The sequence below is a fragment of the Pezoporus occidentalis genome, unplaced genomic scaffold, assembly GCF_034315485.1.
Source record: "Pezoporus occidentalis ecotype Australia unplaced genomic scaffold, CSIRO_AGI_Poc_V1 ctg124, whole genome shotgun sequence".
Taxonomy (NCBI): Eukaryota; Metazoa; Chordata; class Aves; order Psittaciformes; family Psittacidae; genus Pezoporus; species Pezoporus occidentalis.
This window is the reverse complement of record NW_026913038.1, coordinates 2,911,974-2,926,161: the sequence shown is the minus strand read 5'-3', so window position 1 is coordinate 2,926,161 and position 14,188 is coordinate 2,911,974. Positions and strand designations below refer to the sequence as shown.

The 14,188-nt window shown below is 48.5% G+C and overlaps 1 protein-coding gene across 1 annotated transcript; it reads right to left on the bottom strand.

Moving 5' to 3' along the window:
* Positions 1-397: 397 nt before the first annotated feature.
* STC2 (stanniocalcin 2) lies at positions 398-12,830 on the bottom strand. The gene is made up of 4 exons (XM_062607672.1): positions 12,549-12,830; positions 10,251-10,393; positions 7,594-7,805; positions 398-4,053 (listed from the first exon to the last, which is right to left on the bottom strand). The coding sequence occupies exons 1-4, from the start codon at positions 12,697-12,699 to the stop codon at positions 3,660-3,662; spliced, it is 900 nt and encodes a 299-aa protein (XP_062463656.1). The 5' UTR covers positions 12,700-12,830; the 3' UTR covers positions 398-3,659.
* Between the last annotated feature and the right edge of the window lie 1,358 nt (positions 12,831-14,188).

Genomic DNA, 14,188 nt, shown 5'->3' with positions numbered 1-14,188 from the left:
AGAACAAGCATGGGCTTTTATTGATCCCGAGGAAGGCAGGAGCTTCTGCTAGCTGTGTTTTTCATCCTCTGGTTTGTCCCACATCTCCCCTTTAACCAATCTGCCAGGTCCCAGCCAACCAGGCATGGTCTCCATCTCCCAGGGGAACGACACACTGGTGTCGAAGTCTCCGCTCTTGCATCAGTTCTCCCCAGGATACAGAGTGAGGACTGGCTCCATCCCCACATCTGCCCCAGCCATGGCACCTCTGCTGCTGCCTGGCTGGCATGGGCTCAGGGGGACAAGCAGGCAGACTACCTCTGCCCCTCTTGGCTGAAGCTGCTGGCCCAACTTCAGAGGGCTTTTCTTACCCCTTATCACATCAGCTGAAATTCCAGCTAACAAACCCAGCCGCAGACTTATTCAAAACATTTATTAGTGTTTAAGGAAAATAATAGTGTGAAAGGTACAGAGCTTTGTCTAAAGTCATATGCATTTTCTTTGTTTTTTACAAGCTTATTTGGCTGCAAATTCTACACGAGATAAAACTAGTATGTTTTTCTCCCAGAGATTTGGAATTAAGGACAGTTCACTTTTTTTTTAATTTTCCTTTTTCTTTTTTTCTCCTTTTAGTTCAGCACTTTAAGTTAGGACAGCATTTTCCAGGGTTTTCTGCTATAGTTTTCCAGTAGGCATTTTGCTTCTCCCATTATTTTCATTCCAGAACAAGGCTCATTCCAGATGCAAAGCGTAAAGGAAACATTCATATCTTGGCTTTTAAGCTAAACCTCCTTCATGAACAGCAAGTTCATAAGGAATGTTAATTAAAGCATCATACAGTATCTAAATGGACTTTTTTTCCTTTTTTATAAAGAATTAAGGCTATGTAGATGTCACAATAAAATAATCTCAGGTAAAACGCACCCTTTTTGTTAGATATGAAAGGTTTAACAATAAATAAATGATTTATGCTGTCAATAACATTATGGAACTGTATAAAACTATATTTACGCAGCTTTAAACATAAAAAAACCCATACTAGTGGCATGAATATATACAACACAGGTCATGACATACGCTTAAATTATCATAGCCAGCAGTGTTCTTTTTTAAATGGGGACACTATAATAAATAGAAATGTTAAATATTTACAATAATAGCATATGTGGAATCAGTAGATGAACACATAAAATCTTCACACACAGAGGAAAAAAATATTATGCCTTACACAAAAATCCCACCCACAGCTTCCCTCCCTCCCCCCAATTTTTATTGACTAAACCAGGGGAATATACAATTTTCCCCACAGAACAAATGAATACAAGTAAAACTGTATGCATGCTGAGGTGATACGTTGACTGAGACATTCAAGGATGTAGATCTGTATGTTTGGTTCCCACTGATGAATCAGACCTCTAATGAGAGAGGGATCTTATTTTAGTTCAATGCAAGAGCATTATGTTGGTAGTGAGCTGTTCCTGTTTTGTGTTTTTTTTTTTTCTTTTTTTCTTTTTTTTTTTTTCTAAAACACTTGGATTGTCTTTTTGGTTTGAGCTTGTTCTTCATGGTGGCTATATGCCACCAAGGGGGAGAGGATGCTCACAGGAAACCCATGGAGGCACGCTAGAAACCTTCTTATGGTACCACCAGCAGCCACTTCAGTTTTGGAGCAGAGGAGTTAGCCATCAGAGGCAGGTCCAAACCAACCTTAGCAAGCTCCTCTGTGGGACAGGCTGGGTGCCTCATCCATGGCAGAGCTGTTCTACTACTCAACGGGGCAGCTAGCACTTGCACTGGCAGGAGCTCCGCTCTGCAGGTCAGCACAGTCTTCACTGCTTCAGTTCCTGGCCTGATCCCACCTCTTCCCAGTTAAGTTGAATGAAAATTTTTATCACAGAACTTAGCTAAAATGAGGCGGGATCAAGGTCATGTCCGTAAACAAAGACCTGGTGATCACATAGAGACACACCTTTTCAACTTAACTGTCCTCTCTTCCTTCCTACGTGGGTTCTATTAAAAGCAATGCCTATAACTTCTGCGGGTGGATACATGCATTAAACCCTGAATATAGCTATTAGGAGCTGTGTTCACTTAGCAGTAACTAAAATCTGAGTTGGAAATCGTAGCCAAATTCCAACACCCTCTACTGTTTATACAGCTCCTTCCCACCATGCGACATGACGTACGTTAGTTCACTGGGTACGTTCTGTCTCTACTGAACTGCCTTCCTGCCCCCACAGCTTTCCTCCCAAACTTTCTAAATGAGAAGGCTCAAATCCCTGGTGTGATTCCCACTTTCTAAGAAAATTTGCTTTTTCTCTAGAGGAAGCTGAAGAGCTCACCCCTCTGTCCCTGTGGATGCTGTAACCTCCATTTCCACTACAATATCTGGGGATATAGGATTGCAGATCTGCAACCTGAGAATTACAATTGCATAGGGGGTACGAGAGATGTGTTCAAACACCTCATTCACACTTAAAACTGGTCAGAGGCAATAAGCTCTCGACACTCTTCATTTTTACTAACTCATTCTGCAGAGATTGGTGGTCATTATTTGCATGACAATTGAAAAAAAAAAACAACAACCCAAGTCAACCCCTTCTCCTTATCTTTGGCATTTGGATAAACCACAGCTGATAGGCAGGTTAGAACGGGGGTCCACATCCTAGCAAACCATGCCGTGCTGCTGCTAAGGAGATTTATGATGGGTCTTCAATGCAGTCCTGCAGAAAAAACATGTATATAGGGTCCTTCACTGTCTGAGCCTATGCCCACCCTTTTAAGCTTGGGCTGGAGGACCTGTATCACTGAGCAGACAGGTGTAAGCAGAGAATGAGCACAGGGTTTTAGAGGTCCACCAGTATACTCCTGGGGGGCCTCCCTACTGTGCAAGTCTTAACAGTCATGTTGCCTTGCCTGGAAGCTGACTACTTGCCTTTGATATGCTGAAGTGACTGGATTAGCAAGTGTCAAGTTATGCAGTGGTTAAAAACCAAACGGGGGCACTTAGACTAGGCAGCATCACCCAGATGGGAACAATGGCTCAGAAGTTACTAAGAGAAAGCGGTGGAGCTCCAGACCCCACAGTTCCTGTGCAAGAGATGGGGTAGCTATTTCATTAGAGAGTGTCACATAGAGAGCCTTGAACTCTTGTGTTCTCAGCCAGACAAGAAACCAAATCCCCCTGGAATTCAGCCATCTGCTGTAAGGCTGTGCCCTAAACCTTCAGAGGTGCTAAGCCACAAGCAGCCACATGCAGTCTGGCAGAGCCCTCTTGGAACCTTCTCCCCAGACAAGGGGACCAAGAAAAAAAGAAGAACAAAACAAAACAAAAAGAAAAACAAATCCTCAAAACAACCCAACAACCCCCAAACAAGATCCTAAATTTCAGCTGATATCCACTTCATAAAAAAGGGGAAATGAATTTAGCTGGAGACATTTTGCCACACTTGGTGGCTGCTCAAGTGTTGAGTTTGCTGGATCTATAACCCATTGCCACTGCTCTCCCTTTGCTACTATATACACTGTTGCCGAGGTCCGTATATATCTTGCAATGCCCTGTGCTTGACCTCTGAATGGGAAATGCTTTGGAATGTCCATAGACGGGAAGATGGGACTCAACGGAGGAGGTTTCCAGTGGAGGGGAAGGATGGGGGAAACGGGGACTTGGTGCCTTTTTTTCACCTCCGGATGTCAGAAAAGTCGGACAGTTCGTCTGCCCGGTCCATGATCCCATGTACCCCTTTGGGACCATGGCCCCCAGCTTTCACCCGGGCATGGGCGTTCAAGTGGCCCTTAGTACCTCTCTCTGCCTTAGATGCTCGTGAGGTCTCCCTGTGGTCGGAGTCGGAGTGGGCCAGCATGTCCCCACGGCCAGCACCAGCTTTGCTGGCTTCACCTGCCTTCTTCTCTGGACCCAGGATGGTGTCACTGTGCACGGAAGAGGTGCAGAAGCTCAGGATGGAGCAGAGACTTCCCCAGTTCTGTTCGCACTGGACCTGGACGCTTCTTGTTATTGCCTTTTTCACCTCATCACCACAGGTGAGCAGGATGTTCACTAGATCAACGTATGGCCTAGAAGGGAAGGAAACAGTGAGAGAAGGGTCAAAATAATATATAAGGGTTATCAGTGAACAAATGCAATGGCCTCTCTGCCTTATCCTCCCTTGTGCACAGCACAGTTCAGCAGTGTTATTCCTGTGCTACCTACTGACCTGGCAAGGTAGAGTTGCTGCTACAAACCAGCATATGTTTATTATGCAATATATCATATTCTAATTGGCCATACTGCTGTGAGAAATGCACATGATGGTATTCTGTCAAACGAAGCTTCACTCAGGTGCTGAATCTGCCTTGATTTCTCTCCCACTGGAGATACTCTGGGAGTCCACCACAGGAATGCATGAGGTCTACAAGCCTGGCAAATGGGGCTGCCAAATGGAAGAACTGCTATCTCACACCTTCTGCCACTCTCTCTTTCCATGGCCTTCATCTTTATTAATCAGGATACACAAGAAAAGAAACCTGCTCATGTTTAGAGCCATCTACTTGATCGAACAGCTCTCTTATCTCCAGGTGCACAGCTGGTACAGAGCATACACTGATCATTGTTATGCATTGGGAGGCATTTCCTCACCTCTGCAAGGAGCAGAAGATACTCAACTAGAGGTTCCCTGGCTTTTCTCATAACCTTTAGCTTTCCCTGGAGCACCAGGTGCTGATCTCCATCACAAGCAAGATCCTATCTGGACTCAGGATCCAGCTGCACAGAGCTCAGACACATGGGAATTCACTTGGTGTAGGAAGAAGCAGTGCCACCAAAGGTTTTTTTTTCCTTCATTTCCTCAGTCGAGTACAGCTTGCAGTACGTACTTTTTCCCAGCCAAACAAGGAGCCCAAATGAGCTATGGCCAGATACCATTTCTGTTTCCCCCCATCCCTCTGTGCCCCCACAGCACAACGCAGCCTGAGCACAGGCACTTCCTCAGCCACAGGTCACCGAGTGCAGCGATTTTAAAATAGTTGTGGTCACAAGTTTTGTGGGTCAATATTGATGTTGTCTATTGACACAACTGCTCAGCTGCTAGCAGGCCCAGAAGGACGTGCTTCAAAGTCTTCCACAGCAGGAACCATCCACAGTGCTACAGAACTGGCTGGGGCCAGCAGTTGTGGCTGTATAGAGTGCTTGGGGTGCACCTTCTGGGCACCAGCTCTGGTGGCCCTGGACCAGTCTCAATCTATTCCCAAGAACTTAGACAGAAGAAAACAGATGATGATCATTATCTGACGCTACCCTGGTTTTACTTTGCCCAACGGCTTAAACACATTCTGAATGACTAATCTTGGAGAGCCACCTATCTCAAAATATTTCCCATGTTTGGATTGTTTCTGCTGCTTAGAAAAAGTTACTTGGAATGCAGCACTGACTGATCTGCCAGGGCCTGTCACCACTTCCACCATAGCAAATCAGCCTGACCCCCACCCCATCACAGCTGACTCAGGAGGAGACTTCAGTGCCCCAGTCGTGTTCCTCAACACTCATCGGGAGAAAACAGAACAAAATAATCAGAGAACAAGCCTGAGAGCTCCCACTTCCTTCTTAGGGTTGGCTTTAAATGCAGAATAGAAGATGAGAGAACTGAGCATGTTGCAGAACAGAGAAATACAGCAGAAGGAAGGAAAAAAAAAAGATAGAGAAATCAGTAGTTGAAATTTGGCACAACCTTTACAAAAATCTGTGTAAGAAATAGGTTGCTGGTATGACTAAAAAGTGGCTCAGCTGCCAAAAATTTCAGGTATTCAGCCTGCCAGAGCCCTGTGGATTAATACTGGCCCATTTCTCAGTCACTGTTTTACTTTCTGTATTTCAGCTGGCCTGACCAGAGTACCTGAACTGAGCACAAGGCTGCAAGTCAGCAGACGTGATTTTATTTCCAGCTCTGCCACACTTGCCTATTGAGCTCAGACAAGTTCCTTAGTTCAAGATTTAAGACATGGCCTCTAAATTTAGGGGAGGGGAGGAGGCTGGCTGGCTTCTATTTGGGGAGTCCTGCATAAAAAAGCTATGCTCCAACTCAGTGAGATGCTGAAGTGCAGAAGCATTAAATGAGATCATGCAAATTACAGGTGTTCAGCTGAATGACCAGTCTCTTCTCAAAACAAGACCCCCTAGTTATGCTCCCAAGAAATAAGCAGCTGCGTTTGAGCATTCCTGCTTTAGACTGTTTGTAAAATAAGGATCACTTACTCCTCTTTGGACAGGCTTTTGGCTCTCATAGTTCTTCCCATCCCCAAATGATGGGGGGGGAAGGGAGGTTTAATAGGTGCCAAGTAGCCAATTTATAGCCTACTAACACAGTCTGAGCAGCACCCACAGAGAGGTGCTGCTGTGCAGGACGGAGCCCCGCTCTCCCTCTCCCCCTTGCCTGCAGGATGCTGCCCTTCACTCTGGTGAGGCCTGGATCTGCCACCAGCTGTACCTTTCATCTCAGTGTCAGGAATGTCCATGGAAAGGGCCTTGGTTTCAGGCCATCAGCTCATACAAACCACAGCAAATGATTCTGCATGTGAAAGTAAACTGGTATTGAAGTGTCTGCAACTACAGCTTAAGTATTAGCAGGGTAGTTTTCAATAGAAAGTAAGGGAAATGGATCACAGCTCCTTTGGATACCAATGCAAATGCAAGGCTAGTGATTATGGAAAGAAAAAATAAATTATCTGTCATGATTGCTGGGATTTGGAGTTTCTGTGCTAATTCCACTAGGGATAAAAAGGCATAGAGGCGTGGTAGGAAGATGCTCTAAGGTTAAGCCTGGTGCCAGGCTGTGGCTCAGCCTTCTTGTTTGGGAGTGAGATGTTCACCTGCAAGAAAAACAGGCTCCAATTTTCGCATTTGTGCACAAAGAGTTGGTACAAACAGCTTGTGCCTGGTCTGTCACTGTCATGTAGCAGCTTTGATCAATTCCAAATAGGATTCATGCCTGCCATTCCTCAGAGGGCAGCTCTGTTCCCAGTCAGAGGGATGAACGCCTCAAAATCTGACTTGTGCCTTCATTTCGTACACCTCCATGTTTTATTAAAAAGGATCTGAGATTAACAGAGAATAAGATGAATGGGAGATTACCTGGGGGACTGCAGCTCTTTCAGGGACAATTAGCTACAAGATATTTGAAAGTATGTATTTAAAGAAGAAACCATTATCTGGCTGACAACTTTGCATAGACCCTCTTCTCCCTTCTCTTCTAGCTGTCATCTTTAACAGGATCCTAGGGTCAGGAACAGTGCCTTGGAGCTCAGAAAACACAGAGACATTGTGAAGTGCCTCTGGAAATGGCAGACACTGACACTGTATTTGCCAAAGGACCAAGGAGACAGCCAGGTCCAACTTCAACCCATACCATCTTTCACAGTCACATCTAGCCCTTGTAAATAACCTAGCCTTCCAAGGCCCCTGCAAAGAAAGCATTACCTTGGTGTTGTACATGGAAAAACAAGACATGCTTAAGGCCAGAAGGAGGTGAAACAGCTCCTGGGCAGATGCACAGCCCATTGGCACCATCATGCTCCTGGAAGGAGCTCCCACGCCTCTGACTGCACCAGCACGGAGGCACTTACTCATGCTGCAGCAGGTCTTTGAAGTGAATCATCTCCACAATGACCTGGACATTCTCCTTGGCAGCGGAGCAGAGGTCATGCTTCAGGTAGCACTCCCGCTGTAACTGGAACACCATCTCTTTAATGGCAGGGCACTTACGGCTGATGCAGCTGAATTTATGCCTCAAGGCATGAGCCTTACACTTCAGAGCGTCTTTAATGAAGGATTTTCCCTGAGAAGGAAAGAAATGGAGTAGGTCTGTATTTTTGTCCATTAACCACAGCAGCTGATTTATGCCCAGCCAGCTGCTCCTCTGTAGGGCAATGTCAAGAGTTATTAGATTGTTAAGGGTATCACTTAATAGCTTTTCCCCTTCTTTTCTTTGTTTCTCTGCCCTTAAAGACCATGCCAAGTTACCCAGCTTTGCTATCCCAGTGGAGTTGAACACAGGGTTTCCCCACTGGTACTTTGAGGTTTCCTTTGCTCCAATAGCTGAATGCCCAACAAGGGAAAGGGCAAAAGTGAGCACCTTGAAATGATTCAGTGCTTGAGTTATTGGCTTTGCTCACTTCTGGGGTAGCAGCAGGCTCACACAAAGGAAAGGGCATCCTGCCATGGTTGAAGTCCCCAGGACCAAAAGCAGATACACATTCAGTAACTGAAAACAAGGATTTCTTTAAATTTTTAAAATCAGTTTGCAAACTCATACACATGTATGCACCTTCTATATGCACTTGCCCCACTCCCCAGCGTATTTTTCCTCTATGACCACTGCCTCAGTGAGGGACTCAAATCAGCACTAGCAATAATCCTACGGTGTCTTGATGCCTCCCTGCTCCAAGAAAAAGTAAGTTGCAGGAAAGCTGCTTTAGTAGCACCTCTTTAACCACTGTTTGGGATTTCTTCAGTCAATTCTTTAGAGCATATCAAAACCATCCCTTTCTTTTCTCTTTGCTGAGACTACAGCAGCCATATGCAGGGCTTTCATCGCAGTCTGACAGCTCTGCTCAGAATTCCTTTATGCTGCTGAGCAATAGGTGTACGGAAGCCTCCTGCACTGCATATATCCCTTTGTTAGCTCTGGACTATTTTACACAAGTGCTTCATGAAGACCAAATTCTTGTTATCCTTTATCCAAGGAGTATATTGGCACAGCTCCACTGACATTAAGATTCACTCAGACCTGCAAGCAGATGTCCCCAAACTGTTTCAAGCCAGAAATGTTTCTTGCTGAACACAGAACTGCTTCAGTCATCATCCCTTTCAATTCCCCATACCAAAGGCACTTGCTCTTCCCTTCAGTAATAAACATACTCAGCATGGTAGGCAAATAAGGATAAAAAAAAAAAAAGAACATTCTTGTATAAACCAAACCTGACATCAGTTCTAAGGTTTCAGAGTGAGGGAAGGAGACCAGAAAAGCAGAGAACAAAGTGGCCAATGTTAGTCTTGTCATTAATGCAGCCTGAAATAACTACAGATAATAGAGAGATGAACCATGAAAAGCTGTGTTGTAGAGGCTAAAGTCACCTCCATATTGACTAAAACTCCATGGGTTTAATACTTCTGTAGTGGAGACAGCCTGGATGTGAAACAGGCTGTATTTGACTAGCAGCAACTGGGGAATAGGCGCATCAACGGCTACACTCAGCCTTCATAGGCCCTTTTATTTCCTCTCCCAACAGGCCTTACTTCTTTGGTCAACTCTGTTCACCAACAGAATGTGGTGCAAAAATAAATGAGTGTTTTCTGGAAGCCACTTGGAAATTTAGTTGAAGATTTTCAAATACCCACAGAAGAAACCATTCCCATTTCAATGGCTTGCCAGACCCTTCATGCATCCTTGAGAAATTGAGCCTAAAACTTTAGCACTTCAAAAGCATTTCCTACTGGGTGGTCCCACCACATCTCATGGAACAGGCTGAATCCTGAATACAGCTCAACTTTTTGCCATGTTTTTAATAGTGCCATGTAGCTGGTGCTTTTAGTCAAGTTAAACTGTAAACTACATGGTCAAGCCAAATGCTGCTGGCCCGTCATAATGTTCTCTTCCCTCCACACTGAAATGGGAGAGTAGGTTTACAAGACATAATAACAGGATGTCTCAATGATGCATAAATGGTCTGGGGAGAAAATGAAGGAGACTTAATACCGCATACCATCTAAGTAACGTATTTTAACGTGCTTGAACCAAAGACTTATTTGAATAGAGCAGCTTTAGGAGGTTGCCTGTACTGGTTGTGTGCGAGTCTTGAGAGCCAACTTTAGTAACTGCACATTGGGAAATATTTTGATATGTCTAAAGGAACTGGGAGCCCAAGCTGCATTTCAGAATCGGCTTTGAACAAACATGGTGTAGAAGCTTAAGCTGCCTAATGTTTCTGAAAACCATGTTCAGCATTCCTATTTAGTTATTCTGGGTACAGTAGGTGGAGGTGATCCAGGGCGCTGTAGCTAGAGACAGCCTGTCTCCTGGGACAGGTTGCACACCCCTGTTCTGTTACTGTTTCGGGGCCTTGATTCTGGACCCTTCAACAGAAATATTCTTAGGTCATGCGCAAAAGCAGATTTGCCCTGTAACGGTAGCTCTTTTTTGCAAAGATATGTTAAGGAACTAAGATACATGCCAAGTATGTATTAGAAGCAAGCAGATACGTTGGACATTTCACCATGTTACCTGGGCATCAAATTTTCCAGCGTTGTGCAGGAATGTCATGCAGATCTCATGTAAGCCTCGGATCTCGCAAGAATTGTTTTCAAAGCATTCAAACACTCCGCATCCCACATCGCCAGCATTAACCAGGCAGTGCTGGATTTCAGCTAAAATGAGCATTGATTACAGTTAATTTGAAGAACTGTTCAGAGAAGCTGGTGGTGGGTAAGGGGAGGGAGTTATTTTGCCAACATCATCAGTTTGAAAGTAAAAACACGCAACAACAGCTCTTGTACGCACAGCATGCCCACTTCTTGCAGAAATTAGGCCAAAACTTGGGTGTATTATGTTATGAAAGTGATATCCGAGAAGTAAATGCCAAATCCACTATACTTACAACAAGCTATTTCACTTGAGAGCTGTCTAATGCTTTTGCATTCCTCAGGAGCAAAGGATGGGCATGATTTTTGCTGCCTGACTTGTACAAAGCCCCCCATCAACTTCCAAGTGCCAGATGAGAAACCCAGGACCTAGCCAGCTAAAACTTCTAATTTCTGGTACTTTGAGCTAGTTTCTGGCTATTAGCATAATGGTTTTTGTAGACCACTGGGTTTCCCCTGTGGTGATGTCTATGAAGTTAATGGCAAAACTTCTACTGATACAGTCCTTTACACTGAGTGCTGCACAGAGCTGCAACTATGCAGAAATGAATTGAAAATACATATATATTTATATATGTAGAACATAAAATAGATGTACTGGAGCCAGCCATTACACGTGTTTGTTCTGCCCTTTCAGATGTTATGTAATACTGTAAAAAAAGAATAAATAAAAAATGCTGCCTAATACTCACTTAGCACCCCCCTCCCCAAATCTGATTCTTAACAGACACATTCTGGTCCTTAAAAAAAAATATATAAAAAAATTGATGTAGTAGTACTGCCAGAGAAAAGGTGGTTGCTGAAAAAGCCTAGGGATAAAGTTAAACAGGGGTAGTTTTTAGACCAGAACTGAGGATGCTAAGAATTCCCGTACTCTGTGCCCTAGTGGTACCTTTAATTAAAGCTCGCCCTTGGGAGCCTGCCTAATCCCCCTCCGAACCGCAGCATGCTTCAGACGTCCCCAGCCCCCCCCCCCTTTGCCATGCGGTCCATTTGCAAGTCTTTACAGCAACTTTCGGTCTAATTTCAACCCGCTGCAAGGCAGAGAGAGGAGCCGCGGATGGAAATGCGGAGTCTGAGGGAGTTCCCATGCCCTCCCCCCGGCTCAGAACCAAATCACTGCCGCTGCATTTATTTTTCCCTCCCCCTCTTCTACCTGCCCCGAAGTTGCAGCGCTGGGGGAGGGACACGGGGTCGGTTCCGGGGGTTGTCTCGGCCACAAGAGAAAAGCTGCGCAAACACGCACTGGAGGGGGGGTGGGAGGAATGGATGGAGGGGGATGGAGCTCTTTGTGGAGCGCTGCAGAGCGCGGAGCTGGGCTTTTTTTGGGGCCGGGAGCTCAGCTGTAGTGCTTGTGTTGGCATCCGGATGCAAACCCTTTGCCGGATCACATGTCCTGGCTCCAGCGTGCTGAGAACTGCACAGTGCCGTGATTCACATGTGGCAGTCCCTAATGGGCATTCGTGCATTCCTGCTCGTGTGTGTTTAAACACGTTTCGCAGCACTGAGAGTGTTAAAGGGAGAAGAAAAAAAAAAAAAAAAAAAAAGAAAAAAAAAGGCAAAAGGGAAGGGGGGAAAGAAAGGGGAAGGGGGAAAGGAGGGAAGCGTCTGGATCCCGCGCTCTCTCTTTGCACGGCTGGGAAGCGATCCAGCGAAGTGCACGCCTCAGCTTTCTTTCTTCTAGGCAGATAATACCCGGGGGAGGGAGCGCAGGGGGCGGGAGAGGAGGAGAGAAACCCCCGGCCCGTTGCATCATTGCACGACTCCCTACGGAGGAGGCAAAGCACCAGTCATTTCCAGCCGCTTCCCCTTCCCTCCCGTCCGTCCCCGTCCTCCCCTCCTCGACCCGGTTTCAAACGCTGCGCCGAGAAACTTTCTCCTCGGCAGCCCCTCGCCTCCGCGGGCCGGGGTCGGGCTGCCCAGGCGCTTCGCCCGGAGCGCGGCCGTGGCTGTTGCAAGGGCAACACGTGCTTGGCAAAGCCGGGCTTTAAAGGTAATTAGAAGGGAGATCTTATTTCCTCTGATGATTTATGCCTGACAGTCGGACGCCGGAATAAAACGCCTGTCATAACTCCATTTCCCCGGCGCTCCAGAAGCGGTGGGTGAGGGACACACACCCCAGCGCCCCACCTTCGCATCCCCCTCAAGCCCTAAGCCGTACCTGTGTTTTGCAGGGACAGGCGCCCCTTCTGCTGTGGGGTCCTGTCCTGCGGCCCCTCCGGCGGGTGCGTGGCCTCAGTGCCCGCCGCAGCCCGGGCGATGGCGAGCAGCAGGGCCAGGGCCAGCAGCTTGCCGCGGAGCTCCGCGCACATGGTCGCGCCTTCCCCCCGCCGCCGCCGCCGCGTCCTCCCCCGCGGGGTGCCGCACCCCGGCCCAGCGCGCTCCTCGCCGCGGCCCCGCGAACCGCATGTGCCCGGCGCGGCGGCGAGCGCGGAGTGGCGGTGGCGGCGCCGGAGGGTGCCTCAAATATCCCCGCCGAGCCCCGGTGTCACTCGCATGAGGGAGCCGAGCAGGTGTCGCTCCGCGCCGCGGCCAATGGCAGCCGCCGCCCCGCTCCGCCCGCCCGCCGGGGGCCGGCCCGGCTCCACCGGCAGGTTGCAGCCGCCCGCCTCCCCCGGCCCCACCCGCGCCGCGTCGCGGGGGATGGGCGTGCGGGGGGCAGCGGGTACGGAGGGCACCCGGCGGGGAGGGGAATGGTGGCGGTGGTGGTGGTGAGACACAAGTTGCTTCCCCTCGGTGGTATGGGCGGGGTGGGGGCAGCGCGGAAAATAAGGTGGAAAAGCGGGATTTTGACAAGAGCGCTGCTTGGGAGGCGGGGGAGGAGGCACTGAGCGGCCGGTCCCCCGCAGCCCTAGGGCTGGGAAGGGAACTTCGGGAGGAAGGGGGAAGCAGCGGGGGTGCCCGTGCCTAGAGCTGGCTGCCCGCGCCGGCCGTCCTGCGGCACTGCCGTCTGGTTGTAAGACTTGATTTGAAAGAAAAGGAAGAAAAAAAAATCCTTCTCCGAAGCAGCTATTGCACTGACTTTCTTGGAAACCCTCCACCCGCGCCTCCTTTTCTTTTTTCCTCCTTTTTTTTTTTTTCCCTGGGGTTTTGTACCCTGCGAACTCTGGGTGGATTTGGGCCAAATCCATCACTTGGGTGGGGGGGGTTGGGGGGTGAGAAGGGGGTCGTGGTACCTGAGGGCGGACCCGGCCGAGTGAACAGGGCCGAGCGCTGCCTTCCTTACCAAGTCCCCCTACCCCCCCGCGGCACCACGTGGGGAAAGCATCACTCCTGCAAAGCGCACCCCCGAGCAACCCCCCCAGCCGGCTCTGGCTGCTCCCTTTGTCCGCTGGCTAAAGCGGGGCGAGGGGACGGGGACACGGGCACGTAGGAAAATCTCGAGCAGGTGATGGGAAGTGCCCGTGCCGTCTTCCCTTGCCCTGCCGTAATGCACATCAGATGTTTCATCAGAACCCGCGGGTCCCGCCTCCCCCCGCAGCCCCGGGGCGCTCTGTGCCGTGCCGGGGGTCCCGCCGAGGGGAGGGGAAGCAGGGGGAGCCCAGCCAGGAATGTCTCCATCTGCTGCTGCCGCCCCTCTTCCTCACAGCTGTCAAAATGCACTTGAGGAAATCCACTCACACCTCCCCGAGCAAGGGTCTCCGCGGCGGGACGTGACACCGCGCCGCAGGACCATGGCTCCGCGTCTGCCCCCCTTCCCTTCCCGCATCCCCCGAGACATCCCCGCCGGCCCTTCAGCTGGTTTAGTCCCAGGCCGGGCGGTTTGCTTGCTGGGTCTGAGCGGTGCAAAGTTTGTTTGTC